General features: G+C 43.2%; 1 protein-coding gene across 1 annotated transcript; it reads right to left on the bottom strand.

Moving 5' to 3' along the window:
* sel (canopy family protein seele) lies at positions 1-26,989 on the bottom strand. Its single transcript, XM_075693379.1, has 5 exons — positions 26,768-26,989; positions 26,370-26,485; positions 17,667-17,861; positions 6,583-6,691; positions 1-478 (listed from the first exon to the last, which is right to left on the bottom strand). The coding sequence occupies exons 1-5, from the start codon at positions 26,865-26,867 to the stop codon at positions 444-446; spliced, it is 555 nt and encodes a 184-aa protein (XP_075549494.1). The 5' UTR covers positions 26,868-26,989; the 3' UTR covers positions 1-443.
* Between the last annotated feature and the right edge of the window lie 87 nt (positions 26,990-27,076).

The raw sequence follows: 27,076 nt of genomic DNA on the forward strand, positions 1-27,076 counted from the left end.
TGCAAGAGCAAAAATCTTTATTAGATGCAGTTCTAACACGCAAACATGCGGTTGCAAGCAAATGCATTTTTTTTCTAATGTGCATTCTTTATTGCATAGAGCAGTAACGTATTTTGAGCAATTACATGCTTCCGAAAGTTGCGTACATTGGCTGGAGTATACACGAATTTGAGAACATTGCGTACACTCTCTGAAAGAATGTTAAATGTGCCTTCAGCTAGACAATGCGGTTTAACCGTCAGGATCGTATAAGGTTATCTCATAACCATTATAATGTAACACAATATCACACAAACAAATGAATGCAGGCACACAGTGCCAAATAAATAGGAATGCAATGTCAGCACCCTTGACAGACTTGGGTATGCCTTTTCACACAAAAAAATTTCCATCACTGGGTAAGGCTGCGTCCGCAGCAGCGACACTGAAGTGGACAATGGCAGCTACAATTCTTCCTTGACCTTTTCTCCACAGATTTCTGAAAAGAAAAAGAGGAAAGAAAGATTTAATTGGTACAAAGCTTGACTTAAGTCTCAATGGTACACTGATGAGGAACACCAAGTTAAGCGGTTTGGAGTATTATTAGATTACATGACCTGCATTTATTTGGCAGGTTGATTGGTTCTCTGTGGAAAAGATGAAATGCTATGTTTCCCTTTTTTGATTTTCACCTATGGACCACAACACTGGCATGCAGTGTGACATCATCAGCTTCATAGTATTTTCGCATGTCTGGACCTGCATTTGTGCTGTTAGAGTCCTTGGAAACTAAGTAGGTTGAGTCATTGGTTCATTCAGAATGCAAAGCAAACCTTTGCCGTCAATAACCTATTAACTAGTTCCAAGCAGCTGCAGTCCAAAATCTTAAGACAGCACCTGGAGTTAGCACAATAACATCAAGCCCTCCTGTCACTTTTGCTTCTTGTCAAGCCTACCAAGACTCTGCTCACAGGAAAATTGCTTGCTTGATTTACTCATGGGGTTTCATTTCCGATGAATCCTGGAGCTATAAGAAATGTTGTAGTGGAAGATCTAAGTACAAGAGGCGTCTTGCATTTCACCCCCTTTAATATGTGGTTATGGTGGTGGGGAATCAAACTTGAGAGCTAAAGTTCTGCAGTAGAATGCCATAGACACTAAGCCATACCAGCAGGTGCAGGAAGGTTGGCATTTGTGGAATTCCATAAATGTAATTTTCCAATCCAGCTAATCATTCCTCTTTAGCATACCTTTAATGCCATTAGCATTAACATCTGTGTGTAAACATGACACTCCTTCTCAAGCCTTCTAACATATCAAAAATTCAGAAATTCTATTGAGGAGAAATAGGCACAGCTCAAAATCAATATTTCTTCAACCTCTTTATCATGTCTGGCACATAGACTGAAAACATCAGACATTGTAGAAATTTTCCAAGGTTTTTCAGGATGGTGCAGAATTAACTGGGTGGCAATAGGAAACCTTTCGAAAGGGCCCCTCACCAGGCCCTGTAAGAAACTTTGGTTATATGCTGGAAGTTGTTACGTGTCCTCTAGGGAGAGTTCTGCCATAAAAATGTTTTGAATCAGCTCATTAATAGCTGAGATATAAATATTTCAGTGCCACGAACCCATAATTTCAGAAGGCGAGCTCCACTGCATAGCGAGACACTCTCTCCACTTGCCCCATCTAGCCTCCGCAAGCGAAATTTTTACCCTGCATTCTCCCATACCGAACCTCGAGGATCGCGTGACGCCTACAACACGGACCCCACCTTCATCTTTGTTTTTCTCATCAATTTCGTTTTTTTTTCAGTGCTGCGCACTTCAGCTGACGGCGTTGTGCCTGAGCTGTTGTGATGTCTCGTTTCGCGAAGCGCATTATTTTGCGCGCTGTGCACAAGGACACATGACTAGCGGTATAATTCAGTGCTATACGAATACTGAGGCAGAACAAGCAGATCACAGAGCATGATCATGCGCTGAAACACGGTAGAAAATGGCATAGTTTTGGTACCTGCGCACGTGACTGCACGACCGTGGGAACAAGCAGACGAAGCAGAAATACATCTCTCTTGTTTCAGTGCGAAGTAAAACAAAAAACATGCAGACATTCCATTTGTGTGTTTTATTATTTTTCTAAACTTCAATTCGTCAGTTCAAGCACCAGATCACACAGATAACAGATGTTGCCTTGAATAATCCTTGAAGTCACATGTCACTACAAGCGCCGTCACATTGCGGACCAGATTATGTAGGCGTAGGGACGCGAGAGAAAGGGAAAACAACGTTCGGATTGAAATTTCAGACCGTTCCGCGGTGCCGAGTCATGCAATTCTTTGCAAACATGATTGTTAACGCGCATTGTATGCTCTGCACTAGTCAGCTCAAAATGGCCAGACCCTGTGAGGGGCCCTTTAATGAATTTCTCTCTTTTGGTCATTTTCGAAACCTCTGACTTAAGTTATATTATAGAAAATGAATTTATCCTGTCAACTATGGCACCGACACATCAGGAATTCACGTAAAACATGTAACAAATATCTTCTTGCACCTTCTCTCAAAAATTTGAACTGCTTTTTATCAATAGGTGATTTCTCATGCGACCTGTGGACCACGATGGTGTAACAGCCATTTCACATTTTGATGCAGATCATGGCGAAGCCAATAATTTGAGTTAGAGCAATGATGAGTACTTCTGGTGCTGTGAGGAATGTATATCTCTACACCACATAGTCTTAAGATTTACTGAAATGTTCAATAAATATAGCAGAGTAGGCTTTCTAGATATCAGAAACACACTAGTTTTGTTAATTATTAATAGAATGGCTTGCCCAGTGGGCATTGTTAGGATCGGCCTGCAGGGGTACTGCTCTGAAAAGCTATTTCAGCCTGCTGCACGTGCTTCGATCGACCCGCGGTGCTGGCGCCCTTTGGAGAACCAGCGAGGATGACAGCACTAATCCACCATGCGCCTCGTTCGGAGAATCTGTGACGACAGCAGGGCGGGCCACGTTTCGCTCCCAACGTATTGTTGGTTGATTTGCCGGGTCTTCATGGTTTCTCTCGGCAGCAAGAAGAGCTTCCCTAACAAAACGGTGCTTTGCGGTACAGGGCCCCAGGATTCGTCACAGTCTGCTGACACTCGTGGCGACTACAGGAGAAAGGCAGCTCTGGAATTTAGAGGCGCAAGACAATGGGCAACCGGCAGCCGCGCTGCAGGGGTCAGCTCGGGGAACCGGCGCGCCTTTCAAGACTCAAGATAATGGACAACCGGTGGGTCAACTTCGATGACTGGTTGAAGGCTTCTCTCACCTAGGGAACTAGAGATCAATGGAGTGTTTATAAGCAGCTGCTGTCGGCTGCTAGAGGGTGCTCGTCTGTGTGCTCGTGATCGTGCTCGTGAGCTGTGTACTCGTAAGCTGTGTGCTGTATGTTCGTCTTGCGTGCTCCATTTGGAAGCCACGCTAGACTGTCGAATGTATCTCTTGTTTAAAATGTAAATACTGCAAATAAACCCTGTTTGCCTAGTTCCTCCCAAGTTGCTCTCTACGACCTACAACTCCTACAACTGGTGGCAGCAGCGAGATCATCGGACAACTCTAATAGTATACCGTGGCACAAAGACACTTCTATGATTTTAACTTGCAACAGACGTTTGTGCAATTGCCGCGCTTCAATTGAGCAAAAAAAAGAAGAAAGACTGCAGAAGAAAGGAGTATACGGGAGGCCACGCCCTATCTAACATACGCGATTAAATTGAAGTTACAGTGAAGACGTTCAGAGGTTTATTTACTTCTAACGGGCAAAATCTTTGCACAACGGTGCATTGAATCACGTGTATGCTCTAGAAATTACAACCTTGGAATCCGCTCTCCCGATCACTCAGGGTTGCGATGAAGGTCCTCATTAACCCTTTTACGGTCAATGCTGTAAGTATATGGTACTGCAAACAAGACTCAAATGGTCGATGCCGTATATTTACAGCACCACCTGTACGTTTGAAAAACACGACGATTTTTCAACTCTTTATTGCCAAGCAAGTGCAGCCACCCTGTACAGATATAATTAATTTTTACTTGCTCCGTAGTTTCTTGGTTTTCATTCCACAACTTCTTTACGCTGGTGTTTCAGTGACCACTCATACATCCATGCATGCGAGGATGCACAGTGATCAGTTTTGGTTTCATCTCACAGGCAGTTTCCATTCATTGCACTCCTAAAAACTGAGGTCTACCTGGTTTCTAATCTCTCAAAAGGTCACTGCTAGATGCTTGTCCATCTGTTGCTCACGGGTGTGATCACATCTGTTTAACAGGTGGGCACTGCTATATACAAAAAATGCTGTCGTATACAAACAATGCTGCCATGCCTGCATTTCTTTTCTCGTGACTCAGCTCGTGAAAGCTGATTGGCCCTCGTTGGCGACGGAACGATGGATTACTGCAAGTTTCTGACTCATTTGGTTTTTCTGACGGGCACACAACCATCGAGTTTTCTAGCGTGCGTTCACATAGCAGTTTGATCATGAGCGCGCATAGGAAAATCGGCGCTTACACACCAGTTCTGAAAGTGAATTGAGCAGCAATTCCTCCGATGCGAACTACTACTCGAGTGCCAAATCAGAATATATATTATATTTCAGTGTATGTACTTCTTTATTGTTATTAAAGGTATTTATGGAAGCCCGTCTGTACTCGTGAATAAACAATGCATGTTCATCTACACAAAATATTTTTTTGTCACTTTATCATCACCAAAAAAAATTGCTGTACATTTTTTTCTAGATGGATCAGTCTGAAAATTTAAATCTGCAATAAAATAATTGACCCTGGGAGGTCACATATGGCAAAAAACAACGACCCTCAAAGGGTTAATAAATGGCAACTGATATGCCAGCAGTTGAGTACGCGTATTATTTCTAAAGTGTTACCGTCAACAACTGTGGTAAACAATGTACAACTGGACATCATTCGAACTTTGTGATCTGACAGCTGCCTTGATCAAACTTCATTAGTCCGAGGAACAATAAATTCAGCCCAAATGGTGCAAACAGATTGCATGGCAGCAGTACATTGGAACCTCCACCAAAGTGCAACAAAAAACGAAAACAGCAAGTGGAGGTCTGATGACTTAGGCTAAAATTCTTAACCCTTGCATCGACCAATCCATGGCCAATTCCCCGGACTGGGTTCTACCATTTCACTTACGAACAACAACATATCTGTGGCTATGGGCATACCATTGACCTACAGAATGATATTATGATTACATGCTTTAGGTTTTGGTTTTATGTTTACTAGCGAGGCAGCATGAATAGAATGAGACATTAGGTTTGTAGGCTTTTTTGGCACAGGCTTGTCCCAATTTTTCTGCAAAAATTTTATTTTGGAGCAGTGCAACATAAGGCACTGCTCATGGCACAACTTGGCACATTTATTCCACCACTCAAACTACCAAAGGGTAACTGCAATATTTACAAATTGAATAAAGTTGAATGGGTCGATTTTTATAGAATCAACCCAGGCATGCGACTGAAGTTACTGCACGCAACCAAGAGAAGTCATGTAAGTTGCTGTATAGGTTAGTACTAGATCTGGTGCTCATTTGACACTACTTACCACTTATCAGCTGTGCATACAATCTGGACTGCAAAAAGCTTGCCATAGCTAAGACTACAGAGTGTGTTGTGCACCTGTCTGAGATGTGTTGTGGAAAGACAGTCACTTGCAGAGCTTCTGTAAACGTTCATCAACCTTAGCCTGAAAAGTTTCTCTTGCTACCTTGGTCAAACCCTAACCATCAGCACAAATGCTTTAAAAACTATCGTCAAATTTCTGTGCAGGAGTGGTCAGGATTTGAGACTTTAAAGAGTTTTTGCTGTTCATGTTCATTCAAGCCACCGTTTCCGCCCTCATCATCAACATTTTTCTTTCTTCTTTTACTGCCATTTTCTTTTCTCATTATTTCATTGTTGAGTAACTAAACAGAATTTCGATTCATGTCATAGTTGCGGAGTGGCACCATCCGTTCCATTCTCGTTCCAGAGACTAGAGATCTCTCGTAATTTCACTGTTTTAACTCTTTGGAATGGTGAGAGTTGGACGATTCCCTCTACTCGAATTGCCAAGCTGGCCCATTTCATTCCTCCAATTCCAGTAAAAACGCTTTTGCTATAATTGTTTACTGCTTGTGCCCCTTGCATGCCTTGCTACAAAAGATATTTTTTAACAATGTTTTATATCTTACATACAATTTTTTACAGAAGGAACATGCTTTGTGGCCTGTTATTTTTGGAGGAAATTGTTTCCTGTAATCTCTCTAATAGCTACTGCTTTTGAAAAATAGGAGCCTTATGTCAATTTTGATTATGGCAAAAATTTCTGCCTATGTGTAGTAAAAACGATTGTGAGCCCACAAAAGAAGCATTGTACGAACACTCGGATGGTAGAGCACGTGCCTGGTCAATATAGTAAACCTTATTTCATGAACACATATACAAGATGAGTACATCAGCATAGTATATACATGAGATGAGTAGATGAGTATAGACAAGCATGCATAGACAAGCATGTATATATAAAATTGCCAAAGCATTTTCTACCTTTGTTGTTTTCACAAAGCAACCTGAAGGCTTGGGGCTCCACCCTTATCTTGTGCTTTGAGAAAACTCGCACGTAATCATCTTCATACTCCCCAATCATATCTTCACACTGCAAAAAGTGAAGAAAGAATTGAACATAAATGCAAGCACACCACTGGACTACTGCCATTTCAGCATGGAAAGAAATAAGAAAAACATAGACAAGCACTGTAGGGAGTTGTCTGGGGCAAAAGCACCGAAGAGCTCACAACTGAGTGTGACTTTCTCACATCATACCATGTGCATTTACATGCTAAAATAATAGAGCACCAACTAGCCCAATCCAATACTTCCTGAACCGATGAAATAACTGATATATTGTTGCTACAGGCATGAAAAATGCACATTTTAAAACTTGGAATGCTAAAAATTATTGTATACCATCTTTCTGGATGAGATTAAGGCAAAAGTAACAGTTCTGAAGATGCCCCTACATAACAGTGCACCTTCATGAAGGCACACAGCACCAAAATAAAACTAGCAATAGTAGCATACTTAGTGAATGCTATGCCTATATAGCATGCAGTTGTTCACTTTCCCAAATTGTAGGAATTGTTTTCAAGGTAATTATATTCTACAAATCACACTTCCCATTGTGGAGCTGATGAAGAGTAACAGCAATGGCAAAGCGTCAACCCACTTTGGCGAATTAAATACTGGACCTCACCAAATGTTTGCAGCAACCCCCCGCCCTTTCTAAAGAGACCCTAACCACTGTTTATCGAAGAGGAGAAATGAATTTGAAGTTAAAATAGGTCAGAAATACTTTGCCGCAGAAAGGTACTCCAGTGCGTTCAGCGGAAGTGGGGTTATTGGCAATCAAACACGGCCTTCACAGCACTTCCGCACCTTCTTCAATGCCTTGCACTGCAAAGGCTACAATGGAGCGGGGCGTGCCCACAACTGTGGCGGGCAGTTCAAGTTTAATTTTGGATGTTAATGCACACACCACTACTTCCAATTTTGGTGCTGCGGCACGCCAAATGTAAGCCGAATGCGGCTGTCCTCAACAAGTGCACTTAGCCATGGGCTCGTTGCAGCACCTCGTGGTGGCCGCAGTATTTTCGCTACGTGGCAGACCACAGCTAAATGCAACTGTAGTGCGTACGCACAGTGTTTGCTTTGTGCAAAACAGGGCTTGAGTGCATCCTCGTGCTCATCTGCTACAGTCTTGCCATACTACATGGTGCAGGCCAGCTTTGTCCTTCACCAGTTTGACTGTTGGATAGTAGCCACATCCAACTTGCGAATTTTTAAGTACTATCAATAAGTTTTCGAAGGCACCTAACCAGAAGCGGCCAGGATTCAGCACACACTGGCAAGCGTGCATGTGGTCTGACCTTAAGGTTTGCGTGGTTCGAGACTAGTTAAGCGTTCAAAACTAGTCAAAATGAGCAAGACCCACCAGCTACAACACCGATAAGAAGGGTGGCCAAAGTTTGATTCCTGTGCAGGCGGCCACAGCCGAACGTGAACAGATGATAGTCGGCTTTTTCCGGAAGTATGTGATTATTATCAAAATTTCGAAGCAGATTTTCACTTCAGCCTATTTATTGAAATTTGTCAATAAATATACGCAGTAACAGTAGGAAGGAGTGCACTGATCCAAACACTTTTCTTAACTGACGTCAGCTATTGGCCAATAGCAGCTGCGTATGGGAATCCGCCTTATTACAAAATAAAGCATTCAGAAGAGAATGAGGAGCAGGTTCCTGATGAAAAGAGTGTTTGAGAGAAAGGTGCCTTCATGTTGTGCTGGCGAGCTCCACGCGCTGCGTACAACAGCAAAACTTGGCTGAGATGTTCACAGCAGTGCATGCTCTCTGCGGGCTGTTTTTTCACGAAGACCGAGGGGCGGTTCAGGATCCCTTTTATCTAAATCCTGGTGGAACACTTGTTTATTTCTTCAAGCACGAAATTGTGTTTATGTGAGCTGGCTGGTAGACAGCTTAGCATGAAGAAGAAACAAGGATGGGAACCAAAAGGCATGAAGCAGATACAATGAAGCACTGACTCATCACCCCTTTGTTGCATCTCATTCTTGTTCTCTGTGTCCAGTCTTCACACTGTTTTCTCTTAATAAACAGTGTTGTGTGCGTGTACCGATGGACAGCCTGTTTGTCATATGTAAGTGGCGTGTGCACGGACACAGCCCCTCTCAGACAGACAGGCACACATGAGTGTGTGTGGACAAATGTGCTTGGCGAACTTAAAGTAAATGAACACTTGATAAATGTAGAATGGCTGAGCGTCTACATTTGTCTAATCTTAAATTCACTGCAGATTGGCATGTGTGCCAAGTCATGGCATAGTACAAACTCGAAGCGCCTCTCAGTATTCATAACTGCTGCCAAAATACTCAATACTGCTGTCTAGATTATTTTACGGAATAATGTCCTTTCATTAGCCATTTTGTACCATGTATACACTGTTGCTGTTTTTATATTTATGTACTTAATTGTGACAGCAATTATTTATTTATTTATTTATTTAGTTATCTCTATTTATTATACCTCAAAGGCCCCAGAGCCCAATGGGGTATTACATGAGAGATGGACACTCCAGGCAAATTTTCGCCATCATTGCTGCCATGGATACAATGGGCCGGAGAATATATACATATATATACATATAAATATATATATAATCATCAAAATACATAGATAAATAAATAAAATTGTCTACCAGCCAAACTTAATCATGGTACCTCCAGCACACAAGCTCACTATTCTATCAATTACGCCATAGATGCCTGTCTGAAGAGGCAGGCATCTAAAGGGACCCTGAAACTTGATGGTCTTGTACAAACATACCGAGTCGTTAGGGTTGTGATCATTAAGTGACACATTTAAGAGCTCCATGTTTATTATATTTACATAATAATAATTTATTATACGATTTTAAAAATAGGTGTCGCTACTGATTGCAGTGGCGCCGCTCCCCTACATTTTCAGCAGCCAGTCTCAATTGACGCATTTGGCCCAGCTGACGTCAGTAGGGCAAGCTATCCGAATGGCTACCCAGGTTGCATCATTGATAACTTTTCCAACTTTATGGGGAGCAGATGTTTGTAATAGTTGGAGGGTTGGTTAATTTGTTTCTATAAAGAAAAGTGACAGGAAGACTAGACAAAACACAATTTATCCCTACGCTCAAGCACTTCTGGAACACAGCAAGTGTTGCAATGTGTTCCATGTTGACACAAGCTGCATGGTCAGTGTTGGTCTCAAGCTTTCTTTTCGCAAGCACCATGGTTCACCCTTGTTGTGTTGTGGGTTGCACACATAGCAATCGGCGATATGTCAAGCTGCGACAATAGTGATGTGACAGCATATGCGCGCAAACAGCGAAGTACTCTTTCATGAAACAGGCTTTACTATGAATTTGCAACAAGAAAGAGTTCACCGATTCCAACTACGACCGCGCACCTTCCTGCAATACACACACATGCACGAAAGAAAGGTGCTTGCCATTTAGATTTTTCTGTCTTCTACAACTCTTGTTCAAAGTGTCGCACATTCTGAAGTTATTAACACTTTCACTGCGTAGCCCCTTATCATAGTTTTGATCTCTGTGCATCGTGGGCCACCGGTGGGGCGCCCTTCTGAGGCTGTTTTTTCCGCCTGCTGAAAGATGGCTCTACTGGCATTTTAGGTCGCAGCTTGCACGGGCTACTTCAATCATGTATGCTAGCGCAGAAAATCATCACGTGGTTCACTTGGCCCGTGCATTTCCAGGAAGTTGCTTCCCTTGGGGCCGCATTTTATAAGAACCCATTGTCCATTTTCCGCTCCATTTCGCGTGACGTAATCCTGACGGAATCATCAGACAAAAGCAGAAGTCGACCAATCACAGAAATGAAAGGCAGCAGATACCCGTGTTGACGATAGCCTTCGCCATTCGTTGCGCGCTGTGGTTCAATATGGGCTGCAAGGTGCATCCAATAGTGAGGTCCAGTCGCCAATGATCCAATAGTCATGTCGCTTCCCACGGACGTTTGAACGGCACGGCTACGTCATCGAACAATAATGACCTGACGTAAAGGACCAAATGGATCATAAAAACAAAATGGATAATGGATCCTTGTAGCATACGGCATCTGGAGAATTTATCGAGTCATTTATTACCGCGACTCTGCTCACTTCATCCCCAGTAAATGCGACTGAAGCGCGTTCTCAAGGATGTCCTTGAAAAACGGCGCCCTTTCTGTCTACGAAATTTCTGCTTTATGTAAATAGAGCGCGGCCAAGAGTTTCGGTCGTTCTGGTCCGAACAAGTGCCAGAGGTGCTTGTTGCTCTCGTACCCTCGATTCTTCTTTCTTTTCCTGGGCATGCACAAGTTTCCACAATAAAGAGTTTGCGTTTTGAAGCCGCTGCTTGCTACGCTTACTACCCACCGACCAGCTCCCCCTTGTGGGGCAACGCCACGTGACCCTGCATTTCAGCATTCACTAAGCACCAAGACTCAAGAACAAGACCTCAAACTCGACATTTTATTGAAGCACTTCCAGAATGATTTTCGGAAGAAAAAAAAAAGAACAGTTCAAATCACAGCATTTGCAACTAAACGTCTTTTGTGCCACCAGCTCACAGTGTCTAAAACGTAGTCTATGTTGAGGACTTCTACTCGTGCAGAAGATTGAAACATGGCAAACACATAAATGGCCTTCCCGCGCAATCTGCGCAAAATGTAACAACCTTCTTCGCCATCACCCTTGCCTGCTCTGGACTTCTGTAAGCTCTCAGCAATGCGTAGCATCCAGTACATCTCCTTCGGACAGACCGTGCAGGTCCATCGGCCTTTTCCAGCATATGGGAGCGCTTTGTTCCGCGTGCCAACTCCTGGCGGAATTAGATGATTGGCGACGTTTTACCGTCCACCATTGAACGGACTACCCGCGCGTTCACAACTGCAGTTCCAACGATGAGCTCCACCACAGCTTTCCTATACCACTTGAGCCCTTTCCGTAGGCAGGAGTAGTAGGAAGTAATTTGGTCACTGTAGTCTACGCCCTTTTTCGCCACGTTGTAGTTGTGGACTGTGCGCGGTTTCATGATCGGCTCACCCTTTCTCGTTTTTTTTTTTCTGCTATCAGAAAGGCTGGCGTCATGCTCAGCAACCGTTGTCATCATGAGAACGGGCCGTTTATCCAACCACTTCAGCACCTTTACGCCATTGTGGGATTCAAGACCAAAGACTTCCCCTTTTTTTACTGTAGCTTGTGTAACTTCTTTCGGAAGCCCCTTTCAGTTCCATCGGTGTGTGCCACATAAAAATGTATCATCTTTCAACAGGCGTGACGCAAGCGGCATGCTCGCGTAGAAGTTGTCGACAAAAAGCGTGCGACCACAGCCGGTGAAGCCAGCCATCAAATTTACTACGACTTCTTCGGCATGCCCCATGCCCGCTATGGTGCCAGATTTTCCGGCATATAATTTGCACTTTCAATGTATAGCCCTCCTTCGTGCAGGCCTTGTATAGCTTGAACCCATACTTGTGGGCATTACCAGGGATGTATTGCCTAAAGGCGAGGTGCCCAAGCCACGGAATCATCGTTTCGTCAATGACAATCTCTTTGCTTGGCTCCAACACTGAGCCGAAATTGCGATTCATTTTTTTCCATCAAGGGTCGAATACGATAGAGACAATCCTGCTGTGCGCTCGGTTCCTCGTTATCTGGGAAATGCCAGAACCTTAGTAGAAGCAGAAGCCGGTCGCGGACCATGTTCTGGCAAATGCAGTTTACGCCGTACAGATCGCTTCTTGCCCAGTAGTGCTGCAGATTAGGAAGCCTTACTAGACCCATGCAGATCAGTACACCAACGAACCCTTTCATTTTTTGCACATTTGTCTCAGTCCATTTCTTCACGCGCGATTTCTCTTGTAGGACGTTCGAGTCTATGTACTGCTTCCCATACCCTTTGTCTCATGAACCATCATGTCCCAAATGTCATCAGTCAAAAAAAGAGAAAACAAGCTGAGAGCATCGCTGCTAGTCGGGAGGCTGATTAGCACAGGAGGGTTCGAATACGACATCGCTCTAACTCTAGTCGTTATCGCATTCCAGCTTTCGGCAGGTAATGCAGCCTGAACATCACCATTTTCCGAATCCTCAGATACCACTTCACCGCAAACGCTAGACTCAGAATCTCATAGTTCAGGAGAACTTTTCGAATACTCTTCGAGGCTGTCATCGCCGCTAATTGAACACTCAACGTTCACTGGAGCAGAAGTTGTGCCGCACGAAGTGGATGGCAACGTATTTGGGCTGCCGTGTGTCTCAGTGGATCCGCTTCCACCGCAAGGTCTTTTCTTCTGGTTTTCTCTACCTCCGTCAAATTTTTGACAGTCCATCACGATTTTTGAATGCTCGTAAAAAAATGGAAAGCACAAGGATGAGGACCACGAGGCTTGGCACTGAGAGTGAGCCAAGTTACTGCGAATAGGACAGACTAATTCTTCAGCTGAGCTCTTGCACACACTGCGAGCGCTTTTCAAAAGTACGTTGCGCATGTGAAAAGGCTGAAGCGGGTAGCTGGGACATTTTCTGCACCGTTTCCTGATAGCCGTCAGCTTTATCATCAGACGCACTGCAAGCGCCAATGTCAATAAATACAGGCGCACTTTATATCTCTACTGCCATCTGTGATATCATAGTGGAAACGCATTTTCATGCATCTGTGGTAGCATATCGTCACCACACTGCAAGAAACGCCTCGTTGTTTGCGCCAGCACAGCTGAACTGCTTTGCGTGACCCACCGGTGGGCCACGACGCAGTGAACGTGTTAAACAAAAATATCTATAATGCTGGCCATGTTGCAGGATCCTGTCCACATTCTAAGTGGTCATGAAATGATTCACGTAAACTTAGACCTGCGTTACGATTGTAATCAGCACATTCCTGTCATCACATTTTGCCCAGTGTAGACTTCATCATCATCATCAGCCTCGTCACGCCCACTGCAGGGCAAAGGCCTCTCCCATATTTCTCCAACAACCCCGGGCATGTACTAATTGTGGCCATGTCGTCCCTGCAAACTTCTTAATCTCATCCGCCCACCTAACTTTCTGCCGCCCCCCGCTACGCTTCCCTTCCCTTGGAATCCAGTCTGCAACCCTTAATGACCATCGGTTATCTTCCCTCCTCATTACATGTCATGCCCATGGCCATTTCTTTTTCTTGATTTCAACTAAGATGTCATTAACTCGCGTTTCTTCCCTCACTCAATCTGCTCTTTTCTTATCTCTTAACGTTACACCCATGATTCTTCTTTCCATAGCTCGTTGGGTCGTCCTCAATTTAAGTAAAACCCTTTTCGTAAGCCTCCAGGTGTCTGCCCTGTATGCGAGCACTGGTAAGACACAGCTGTTATACACTTTTCTCTTGAGGGATAATGGCAACCTGCTGTTCATGATCTGAGAATGCCTGCCAAATGCACCCAAGCCCATTCTTATTCTTCTGATTATTTCAGTCTCATGATCCGGATCCGCGAACACTACCTACCCTAAGTAGTTGTATTAACTTACCACTTCCAGTGCCTCGCTACCTATCGTAAACTGCTGTTCTCTTCAGAGAATGTTAAACATTACTTTATTCTGCAGATTAATTTTTAGACCCACCCTTCTGCTTTGCCTCTCCAGGTCAGTGAGCATGCATTGGAATTGGTCCCCTGAGTTACTAAGCAAGGCAATATCATCAGCGAATCACAAGTTACTAAGGAATTCTCCATTAACTCTTATCCCCAATTCTTCCCAATCCAGGTCTTTGAATACCTCCTGTAAACACGCTGTGAATAGCAATGGAGAGATCGTATCGCCCTGCCTAACTCCTTTCTTTATTGGGATTTTGTTGCTTTCTTTATGGAGGACTACGGTCGCTGTGGAGCCACTATACATATCTTTCAGTATTTTTACATACGGCTCATCTACACCCTGATTCCATAATGCCTCCATGACAGCTGAGGTTTCGACTGAATCAAACGCTTTCTCGTAATCAATGAAAGCTATATATAACGGTTGGTTATACCCCGCACATTTCTCTATCACCTGATTGATAGTTACTTCATGATGCTGGTGTTATGGTGAAACCTTGTTGATTTGGAGTTCATGGGAAGGGAAGTTTACCAACTGTTGCAGTACTTAGCGTTTATCTGGGTGCCACTTAGGCCAAACTGGACAACAATCTTTTTTTCTCCACTCTGCCACATCAGAGACCAAATAAAAAAACACCTTTTTTATCACGAACTGTACCCTTGCCTCCTCTTTCTTTTGTTTCCCTTGTTTTTAAGCTGCATGGCAAATTTTCAAAGGTGGTTTTGCCCACACTGCATTTCACAGGAATCACCAAGTTGTTTTTCAGGCTTTTGGCAATTCATAAATGTAATACTTTGCAAACACTGATTGCCACCACATGAGCTACACCATGAGCTTATATCTGCAAACAAGGCTTAAACCTGCCGAGGGGACCCCGAATGTTACACGCATGCCCCAAGTGTGTGAGCCATAGCAATGGTTAAGTTAGTTAGTTAAATGGGGTTTAATGGCGCAAAAGCGGCTGAGGCTATGCTGCGCCAAACACGAGATGTTTTAAAATCCAGTTTATTGAAGGAATAGGCTTTGTTAATCTATATTTTATGTAAAAAGCCAGCGTCATCTAGAAATTTATGCACGTCACATAATGGTACTAGTGGATCATCACCTAAAATTAGAGCAGGGTGTAAAGGTATGTGTAGTTGATATAATTTGTGCAAAAGTGTTCGTCTGTGTGCTTCAGTCTCCATACATGTGAGTAATATGTGCATAACTGTTAGTGGCTGTTGACATTTCTCGCATGTTGGTGTGTGTTCTTTCGTAAGTAATTGTGTGTGAGGTGTGTGTGCCCAATGCGTAGTCGGCACAAAACTACTTCGATGAACCGCTCCTGATGACAGCATGACTTCCACTCGCCAACTATGGGTTTCGTGAGATGTAGCTTGTTGTCGGCACAACGGTCCCATTCGCGCCGCCATTTTACCGTGAAGGCTTTTCTAATTGCACATATGCTATCATTATATGGGAGTGTTGTGTTTGTAATTTCTTTGCGCGCTGCCATCAATGCATATCTATCAGCTGCTTCGTTACCCGGTATCCCAACATTGCTTGGGACCCAGCAGAAACGAATTGACCTCCCATATTTGTTAAAAGCCACCATGTTTAAAATGTCTCCAATCAGGGGTTCACACTCAGATTTAAGATGCAGAGCCTTTAGTGTGCTTAAAGAATCTGTGTATATGACTGCATTTTTGTGTTTATCAGCGATAATCTTTTTTACAACAACCCATATAGTGAAAACTTCGGCCATGAAAACAGAGGCGTGTTGTGGCAATTGAATACTTTTTTCCCAATTTTCCGTTACGACCCCCACACCCACATGCTCTTTCATTTTAGAACCATCAGTGTAATATTGCATGTTATTTTGATATTTGTCCTGAAGTGTATGGAATTCTTGTGTCATGTGTTCACGTGGGGTGTCTTTCTTCTTTAAATGTGTCAATGTCCAGTCACATAACGGTTCAAAATCGTACCACGGGGGCAAACGCTGTGGCTGTCTGGCAACCTGGAGGACTTCGCAAGCAATGTCATAATCCGAACATATTCCTCATATCGCAAGACAAGCGGTTTAATCATGTTCAGTTTATTTGTATAGTGTAGGCGTGAGTTGCATTGTGTGAGGATATTGTAGCTTATGTGTTGTGGTGATGACTGAATTCTTAGTACGTAGGAAAAAGTGAGTAACGCTCTGCGCTGATGTAATGAGGGTTCATTACGCTTAACATATAAACTTTGAATAGGTGACGTTCTGTAGGCACCACTTGCCAGTTGCAGTCCAAGGTTATGTACTGGATCAAGTCGTTGGATGTAGGACTGTCTGGCTGAGCCGTAAACCACGGAGCCGTAGTCTAAAAGGCTACGCACAAGAGACCGGTAAACACGTAAAAGGCACGTTCGGTCGGAACCCCAGTGCTTATGAGACAAAACTTTAAGGATATTTAGAGCTTTATTTGCTTTAATTTTTTGTGCTTTTATGTGAGTTAGGAAGCTAAGTTTGGTGTCAAAGGTTACTCCTAAAAACTTATGGTCCTGTTTCACCAGCAGTATGGTGTCGTTCAATTTCAGGACTGGATCGCTGTGTAGCCCTCGTTTCTGAGAGAACAAGACAGTAACTGTTTTCTGTGTGGAGAAACGGAAACCATTTTTGTTAGCCCATTCTGTAAGTTTATTTATTGTGAGTTGAAGCTGCCTTTCACAGGTTAGCAAATTTGAGGCGCGGCAAGCCACTTGGAGATCGTCTACGTATAAAGAGTGCATAAGAGATGACGGTATGATCTTATTAACTGAGTTCATTTTTACTATAAAGAGTGTTGTGCTGAGAACACAGCCTTGTGGAACACCATTTTTTTGTTTAAATGTATGAGATTGTACTGAGCTCAGACGTACCTGAAATGTTCTATTAGACATACAATCAGCTAGGCAATTCAGCAGTTTACCACGGATGCCGAGGTCAACCAGGTCTCTTAAAATTCCATATTTCCATGTGGTATCATAGGCTTTTTCTATATCGAAGAAAACTGCAAGACAGTGTTGTTTGTGTAAAAGTGCATGTCGAATTTCATGTTCAAGACGGACAAGATGGTCAGTAGTTGAACAACCCTTTTTATATCCACACTGGTGGGGGTCTATGAGGTTTTTTGATTCTAAAATAAATGAGAGTCTTATATTGATAACGCTTTCATATGATTTTGCCAAACAGCTTGTGAGGGCTATGGTTCTGTAGCTGCTTGCGGATGTTGGGGATTTACCGGCTTTTAGAAATGGAACTACTATTGCTTTTTTCCACTCTTCGGGCATTATACCAGATTCCCAGATTATGTCGAAAAATTTAAGGAGAGCATCTACAGGTGCCTGAGATAGATGAGCCAGCATGGTGTAGTGAATACGGTTGTGACCTGGCGCTGTTGTTTTTCCTGCAGAAAGAACAAAAGTAAAATCAAGAGTGAAACTAACCAGTTGCTTAATCTTTCCGTTAGCAGTGGGATCAGCAACAACTTGGTAAGTGCTTAGCTTTTCAACATCCTTGCTGAGGTTGACAAGGATGAGCTCTCCATTCTCCTTGTGTGTTGCCTGCGCATAATTGTCCATCTGGTTGCACACCTCATCAAGGACATCGTGCATGTGCGCCTCAGAACCAGCATAGGGAATCTGGAATTAAAAAGAGCCCAAGTGGAACATGAAAAACAAGAAAGAAACAACAGTGCGAGATGATTGGCAGTATGTACAAGACATTGGAAAGTCAGCATGTGATACCTTTAAAGGGGCCCTGAACCGCTTTTTATCGAAGAGGAGAAATGCATTTCAAGTTAAAATAGGCTATTTCAGAAATACTTTGCCATGAAAAGTACTCCAAAGCGCTCTGCTCAAGTGGAGTTATTGGCAATCAAACACGGCATTAGCAGTGCTCCTGCTCCTTTTTCAATGCCTCGCACTGCGAAGGCTACAGCCAAGCGGATCACAGTTAAAATTTCATTTTGGAGGCTAACACAGAAACCACTACTTCTGATTTTGGCGTCTACGATGCACTAAATGTAAGCCAAGAGCAGTTGTCCTCACCGAGCCACAGTGCACTTCGCCACTGGACTCGTGGCAGCACACCGCAGCAGCCATGGTATCTATGCTATGTAGCAGACTGCAGCTACCAATAGCAGTGGTATACGGCCATCTGCTTTACTACGAAATAAAGTGTCCAGAAGAGATGGAGGAGCAGGATTCTGTTGAAAAGAGAGCGTTTCAGAGAAAGGTGACCTCACTTTCCACTTGCGAGCTCCACGCACAACAGCATAACTTGACTGAGATGTTGACATCAGCGTATGCTACCTGCAGACTATTGTTGAATTCCAATGGCGGAGTCGGAGCAGCCGACGGACTCCGCGAGCAAGCACTCGACTCTGGCGTAGAGCAACGCCTTCAGATCCGCGAGTGGAACACAGCCTGCGCCGCCGGAGCAAGGCGGAAGTGGAAGTTGTATCATCGAGTTACCAAGGACACCTTGCGTGTTGTCATTTCCTTTCGCTGTTTGCTCCCAGTACCGCCGCACCGGTCACTTCTCTTCAGCGCCGTTCACCTGTTGTTTTTTTAAAAGTGCGGAATAGATATCTTGCCAAGCGTGCAGCAGCTTTTGCTTCCTCATGAGTCGTGACCGGTGGCGCCTCCCAGCAGACAAACGTGGTAAAGGAAATACGTCACGCAGAGTTCTGGTCGACTCTGCCAATTTTGGCGAAGCATCTTTTTCTGCTCCACGGAGTGACTCCCGCTCAGAATCCCCTCCGACTCTCTCATTGGCACACCTTACTCCCGTCCTCACTCTGTCATTGGAACAAACTTGCTCCGAAATGAGCAGAAAAACTTGCTCCGACTCCGCCATTGGAATTCAACATATGTTGGTTCATCTAGCCCGAGGGATGATTTAGCGACCCTTTAACACTTCAAACCGGCCATGTGGCCTAAGCAGGGCCTAGATGAGTCAGCAGGGCTTGTCACTCAGCCATACTACGCTGTATGCAACCTTTTCATATTGTGCTATTTCTCAAGTTCTAAAGCTTTGCAAATGCATTAAAAGAAGGCCTCGTGACAACTCATCAATAGCTTTCACTATCACAAGAGTAGTACTGGAAGTACTACTGAGAAAAACATTCTCTATGACACACACTTCAGTTGGATTCGATCAGAAGTGTGAGTCATGTGGAGCGCAACACTCTAGTAAGCAACTAAGCATTTTCATTATATATTAAGCATAGAACAAGAAACTAGGCAATTAGGGGGGAACTCATGGCCTAAGAAAAATATATTTGTAATAAAAATAGCTTTTTTGTAGAACTAAAAAAATCCCAGTAAAAATCTAAAGAAACCATTACAGATGCCTTTCGAAGTGAAGCCTATGTACTGTACTGTACCATACTCTGTTTCTGCTTGTGTTTTTGCTTTCTTGTCTAGTTGCTGTTTTGCTCTTTGTGTGGCTATTGCACAGCTGGCCATCGCAGTCCAGTGCAGATGAGAGCGAGATGCGCAGCTGTGTATGACCATCACAAACACAGGTCTCACTTTTGTTTTGTTCGCGCAGGTATCACTTTTTTTTTTGTTCATAGTAGGGTTACACACCATGCAAAGCCAGGCACGTCCTTTCTATCACAGACCTGGGTCAATCCCAAAGGTGGTGCAATGTCACAGTGCCTCAATGCACTAGCTGCTTAAGGTAAGGACAGGGAAAAACTAGCACACACTCAATTTATAAGTAGTAAGTCATTGCTGGGCAATGTGATGCAATTCGCCAAGCATTTCAATATGCATGAGAAGAAGTAGCAAGGTTGTTATTCTTTTTTGCTGTACATGAATCTGGGGCCTAATTGGTAAAACATTGGCTACTGCATGTGGTTGTACTATGCCATGAAATGTACTAGATGCGTGTAAAACAGCAAATGATCTCAAGCAGTGGGATTCAAAGTGCCGATTCTGCTCGCAGCTATTGTCCTTCAAAATGTAGCATTGCTTTCTGGGGATAACTTTGCTCAATGAAGAGGCTGAGTCTTCCGTTTGTTTCTGCTGATGTGTTTGCACCTCTGCACTGTTTCTATAACCCATGACAACATACTCGGAATTCAGAATTACCATATACAGTGCAAATAAAGAATAAAATCTACATTTGCAGGCCCCTTCAGAACGTAACGGCTACACACTAGTATATATCTGCCAGATTTAGAAACAATCTCTGAACTGCCACGGTCGAAGGCAAGTATGACTAGCACAGCAAGTCAATTCGTTTCACGTGTACTGCAGGAGGCTGTTTGATGATAATGGTATGTAAAAGCAATGTTGAAGCGATCCCAAGGGCATTAGACAAATTCCTGCATTGCACAAGCAGTTATGGCATGACAACTGTTCTAAAGTACCTTTCAGGCCCTATACACACAACTTGAGTCTTTGTCCTGTAATAGCATGCTCTTGTGACACGCTGAGCTTCTTGTTAAAGGTTTGAGTTACAGCCATCGAGTATGCTGCATGCAAGTTTTCTTTGGCACACACACAAAAAAAAAGATTAAAAGAATGAATGGTCTCTTTATTGTAAAGGCTGGAACTTTCGCCTACGTTTGAGAGCTAAGGGAATAGATGTATGAGAATGGGTGGAAAAGCAGTGATAAGCAGATGGCAATGGTCAGTCAGCTGCCTGCGTGGACCTCAGAGCATGAACAGCAGACCAGACTTGTGAGCGAAGGCCAGAAGCAACTCAGACAAAGCCAGCTTTTCATGCGACAGCATAGTGTTACTGCATGTGGAAGCAAATGCTTTCAATGCACAAGCAAAGAAATCGTAATTTATGGCTAGGGTTCCACGTTTTTGAATTATTCCAGTAAAATCGTAAAGGCACTCATAAATAAAACAAATTAGTCATTCAAATTTACTCAAAAATCTGATTTCCAGGGCCCTCAGATGCTATCAATTGACTGCACTGTACTGTGACAACATTTACAGCTTGAGTACGCGTCTCCCATTTGGTCCCCACACCAGCATTCTCCAATTGAGGCGTTGGAAATCATTTAGAAGAGGGCAAGTCGTTTCATTACTCATAATTACAGCGCCCAGTCTAGCATTACGCAGATCAAAGCCAAACTATTGTTACAGTCAAGGGTACTTGCCGTGATATTGCATTGCTGTCATTATTCCATAAATTCATTCCCTATGACGGATTATCCCTACCACGCTTGAAACACCATGTCTTCACATCACACAGATTGCACAATAATTTCAGCTATGCCTGCATATATGGAGTGACACAAGCATATAACTTTTCACTACTGCCTCACGCTATCCGTCTCTGGAACAGCCTTCCAGATAGCATTGCTTCACTCAGAGATCATGATGCTTCTTGCAGTAATTTTTTCAAACATTTTTCTCCACACTGTGTGTAGGGTTGAGTTGAACTACGTATCCGAATCCCACTACGTTTACGTTTTCAATGTATTGGCACGCGTTATGTCGTGTTTTTTTTTACATTACGCTGTGTATAATGTCGCAATGCAAAGTATCTTGCTGCTTTTATGTAATACTTCTTGCTGTTCTTATGCAATGCCTGTCTGTTCATTCCTTTTTCTTTTTTTCTTTGTTTCTGACATCTTTCTGTACGTATGTAAATTTCATCATTTTGTGCGAATGTTTGAATCCGTTTATGCATCGATATCTTTTTACTGATTGCATCTTGCGATAAACTGTACCATATTCCCCCGTCACACTATGCCTCTTCGTAGGCCTGCGAGGTCTTTCTAAATAAAATAAAAATAAAAAGTAAAAAGCTGAAGGCATTGTCATGATGACATGCTCATAAAGCTGAGGTGCCTACAGAAAAATTCAAACAAACTGCTATCAATAAGGAACTAACAGCAGAGTCTGTTCTTTTGTCTGACGTGTACTCTGCTTTTCCCGAGCTCCTGGAGGCACTGCTAAGCTGATGGAATGACAGATACATCACAAATTTAGGTGCAGATGTCAACTCCATGCTCGACATTGTAGGCAATTGGAAATGATGTGAAGCAAATAACAGCTACAGGGAACAATACATTGCTGTAGAAGAAAAGTGGAGTCATAACATGAGGCAAAACGTTCGTTACAATTTGAACCCCAATGGGTCATTATGGAACAGCCAGCAGGCCCATTCTCAGATCGTGAAACTGAACTCGAAGGTGGAACTGCACATACCAGCATGCATGAGCAGTTTTCTGCCGTTCTACCACTTGGATACAACAATGGCTAGATGGTAAGGCAGTTTTCTCAGAATATGAAGTGTACGCTGTTGAAGTAATCAACTTCCCCGTGGATTTCTGGAGGACGTGCATGCCTCAAACTAACAGCCTTTTACATGCTGCACAAAATCTACTGGCTTTTCCTGTATTCAGGACAAACATTGAAAGGGTGCTTTTGATGCTTCATTGCTTAAATCAGAAAGAGTGCACCACAACACATATTCGAACACTGATAACAATGCGTGTGTACATTACTGTAAATTTGAATGGTGATAAATCCTTCTGTTATTGCAAATGCTACTGTAAATAAAAATGTTCCTGTGGCTACACTGCCTTGTTCTTTTATCAGTCAAGGCTATTTTTGAATTATGGTGAAACTGAAAGGCAAATAAGGGTAAAAAGTATGGAAAACCTCGAACATTGTTGCGTCACAAAAGGAAGCTCCGATTACCTAAGCTGCAATTCTTAAGGAACAAAATTAACTCAGGAAATGCAGAACTTTAGTTATGGCATAGCAAAGCCCTTAATTACTAGAGGCCGGGAGTTTCGGCACTAAAATATGCTGTTTTAGGCACCTATAACAGGCACTAACGCTGTCATTTAAGGCATGTATAGGCTAAATTATTAAGTTCCACTGTGTATCTGAAGATAAATTATGATTTTCTAACCAACACCAACAAAATGAAGTAAGTTGAGTACAGTTAAGATTTATTTGAAATCTAGAGTGGCCAGACACCACAAGAAAAGTTTGTAAGGGTGAAGGTATGAGTGAGTTGGTGTTCCATGACGTGTTCTCACATTAGCGCAACTCAAAATTAGTGAAGGAAACAAGGCACATAAAAAAAAACACACATAAGAAAAAACATGCAGCAGAATCCATCCTACGATGACTGCTGATGGTAATGCAGTAGCATTGAAAAAATATTGTGACAATGTATTGCCACCATCGAAACGAGTTATGCATTAGGCGTGTACTGCAATGGGACTTCTCTTTGGCACTTCCTTAAGAACAAGGCACTACTAGATCTAGTGGCGCCATCGCGAAGGCTGCGCGTGGCCTCCGAAATGCATGGCACGCTGGTGTGTGCAAACGCTGAGAAACACATCATGTGGCAACCGGGCTCCTCTCTTGCACTTTTGTTTTTGGACTCACTACGCCATCTAGTGGCACTACAGAGAAGTCCACACATGGCCTCCGAGCCAAGTAGCATTGCACACCAGTGCCTGCGAACGTTGAGAATTGTTCCCTTGCTTGCCGCGCACTCGGTAGCATATACCCAGCGCATCCCTGGCACAGCTCTCTAAAGCATAGGCGTGAAAGGTGAACCTTGAAAAGCGGCCCACAAATGCATTTGTGTCACAGCCTGCTAACACGTCAGGTTGCTGTCCTTGAGGAACCCTTATGACAGGTTTGATTCCGCTCAGCATCGGAGAAATTTAAGGGATCTTTTTTATCATTGTACAGGCGGCACATTCCCAGTGGCACATATCTAGTTACTGAAGTTTGTGGCAACGAGGTTCATTTAAAACCACCACAGACCGCGTGGACCCACTGCTCCAAGTCAGCATCAAAGAGTTCCGTCAAACAGCAGTGCCTACCCAGTACCCTCTTTGGTGTGAACAAGGTTCGTTGGAGAGCAGCATGTATATACACATTGTCACATACTCAGTGATCCAAGTTGGCCCAATGGTTGGTTTCGAAACCTGTTCCTTCTGCACAGCAGCTCAATGTGCTAACTATTCAACCACAGACTGCCAAGTGATCCAGGTAGGCAGAAAAATGTTAAGATACAAACATAGATAGATAGCCCCCGGGAAGTGCATGGAGTACCCAAAGAATGCTAACATATTAAAACAGGAAACCTGTCTGTGTTTTTCTTATGCGCTTTCTTTTTCCATGTGTTTTGTATCCTTCACTTATTCCAAGTTGCGCTAATTCAAGAGTGAGAAAAGTGGTAAAAACAGTGACAAAGAATCATCATCTCAAGATTTTTAGGTTTCACGTTGCCACTTTGCCTGTTTTCACTGAGTATATTAGTTTGTATGGAGAAAAGGAGTACATTCAACATATACCAAAGTTAGTGGCACTGGCATAGCCAGGGGGTGGGGCACATCGTGCCCGTCTCCCCCTCCCACCAAAAAAATTTCTGGCTACGCCACTGGTTAGCGGCACATACTTGTACTTTGCAACGTTCAATGCTCCAACACCCTCTGGATTTACAAAACTTTCACCAGTCAGAACCTTTCACAGTTCTTACAGTAGTGAAAGTGTGGAATTTTTGTCAAACGCAAACTGAAGTTTTGAATTAACTCTCAGCAATGGTTCATCATGAAAGGTGGCGAACCTTTCCTGAACACTGAATATCAGCCTCACATTTTTGGTCAGAATTGCTCGTAAGCATTCAAGTTTCTAGATGATGTCGGCTAAAATTGTGAGTTGAGCACATGCGTGTCATCAGGCACAGCAGTTTGAGTCCTAACAGTGGTACTCGCACCGGCAGAAAAGCCCTTAATAACAGCTTTTACACTGGCAAAGTATTTGCTTAATAATTGACTGCTCTCAGCCAAGTTCCCAGGTGGATGATAAAAAAAAAAATTTAATTATGGGGTTTTACGTGCGAAAACCACTTTCTGATGAGGCATGCCATAGTGGGGACTCAAAATTTTTACCATCTGGGGTTCTTTAACGTGTACCTAAAGCTAAGTACAAAAGTGTTTTTGCATTTTGCCCCCACTGAAATAGCATTATAAACAAGATGAGGCAAGGGAAAAGATGAAAAAAGGAATTTTTATACCCTGAAGATCCAATGTACGCAGAAACATCGAAATCAGCATTTATAGGCACCATATATATATCGTAGCACTAATATGTTTCTAGACCCATAGTGTGTTCTCACATATTGAATAGGCACGATAATTAAGGATGTAAGAGAAAAATAGGTATTGTGCCTAAAGTTGCAGTCTCAGAAAATTTCTGTACAAAGATGTTCTCTCAGAGTGTATAAGTATGTCTCACGGCTATTCCACATTCTTTAATGGAAAGTTCACAATTCCACCGACATAACAAGTCATGCTATTTTGTGCCACAATTTGTTTATAAAGCCATAGAGTTTCGTATAATAATTACTTGAGGGAACTCTGGCACTAATGCCTATGGGAGCAATTGAGGCCAGCGTGGAAATTACGGGAAGTAGATACATAGATTTGCCTAAACTTCGTCCTTCTAACTTTAGACGGTTGCATGACATTTTAAACTTACAATATTCAACAAAGCACTGCGTAATAAATGAGTAATTAAACATTGCTGAATTTGCCCGAAGGCAGGATTCGAACACAGGATCTCTAGCACAGAAGCCCGATATTGCAACCCTTACGCCTGCACCGACAATAGCCATTGAACACCCTTATAAATTTCTCAGGGGAAGTCAGCGCGTTCAGACAGTTGGTGCGTTTCGATTTGGCCACCTTGACAGGCTGAACCACTGCAATTATTAGTGAATGTGTGTGTTTGCAGAAACTTCTACACTTAGAAATGATTGCTCTGAAATTTCGGACAATGAAGGCAGATAAAGCGTATTAAGCGAAGTTGCAAGGACGTCTGGAGCCACAAGCACAAAGATCATACCAATGCATGTACTTCCCATCATTCCGATGGTGGCTGAACAATCGCAGCGCCAGAGTTCTCTCTGGTAATTATTGTAGGGAGCTCTATAAATGAAACAAATCCTGATGGAAAACAATTTCCATCAACTTGCGTCTTGAAAATATTGATCAGCCAAAAGCCCGTGCTAGAAAGTTACATCATTCATTTAACTGCCTGTTTAAAGAACAACGTATATAAAAAAAAGAACACAATCTTACATACGTTTCAAAGCTAACGCAGTTGGATTCGTTAATGCACAATGAGCGTAAAAGCACGTACCGATTTTTGCTTCTGAGTTCCATCGGCTTGCAGCCTAAAGCTTCCGACAGGTATCTTCTTTTTGGGGTCAACTTTTGCGATAGCTTCAACGGACTCTTTCACTAATGCTTTGCACACTGAAATCACAAGACAAGAGCAATAAGTGAAACCACGAGAAAAACCGTTAATTAACTTGAAAAAGAAATACAGTGGGGAAGAAACATTAAATCTTCGTTTCTTATTTTAAATAAGACCCGCGCGTTGTAACTGAAGAAAGGCGCCCGTGCGAGCGCCAAGACGTGCTTGCAGCTCGGGAGACTGCATAACGGATTAACTTTTGTTTACTGGGAGCAGGTAGTGTCCTGCACAGCCCGTCAGTGCGGCTTAGGAACATTCGTTCATTCATCCGGTGAGCTCACCTTGACACTTCAGCTCCTGCACAGTCGGCTCACATAATGCTATGCAGCAAAATGTACCGATAACAAGAATTTGTAAGGAGATGACATTGATGCACCGCATTTGGAGGCTAACTTTAAGCGAGCGTAGCCAACGGGGTAAAAAAACACGAAAGTGCTTAGTACGCTTATTACACGTGTACTTTGCGCAGCCAATCGCGCCAACCACTTTGCCGGCGACGGCAAAATAAACAGACGAAAGAAAGTGACGCAAATGTCGGAGGCGCCACCTGGCAGTCGCGTTGGTCATTTTACACATAGAGAAACTCTATG

This window comes from Dermacentor variabilis, chromosome 5, assembly GCF_050947875.1.
Source record: "Dermacentor variabilis isolate Ectoservices chromosome 5, ASM5094787v1, whole genome shotgun sequence".
Classification (NCBI taxonomy): Eukaryota; Metazoa; Arthropoda; class Arachnida; order Ixodida; family Ixodidae; genus Dermacentor; species Dermacentor variabilis.

Coding starts and splice junctions, on each gene's coding strand:
- sel (XM_075693379.1), bottom strand. CDS start 26,867: ATGCGGTGCATCAATGTCATCTCCTTACAAATTCTTGTTATCGGTACA. Junction 26,486..26,767: donor GCAGGAGCTGAAGTGTCAAG/GTGAGCTCACCG, acceptor TTGTGATTTCAG/TGTGCAAAGCATTAGTGAAA. Junction 6,692..17,666: donor ACGGAAAGATTAAGCAACTG/GTTAGTTTCACT, acceptor CACTTTTTGCAG/TGTGAAGATATGATTGGGGA.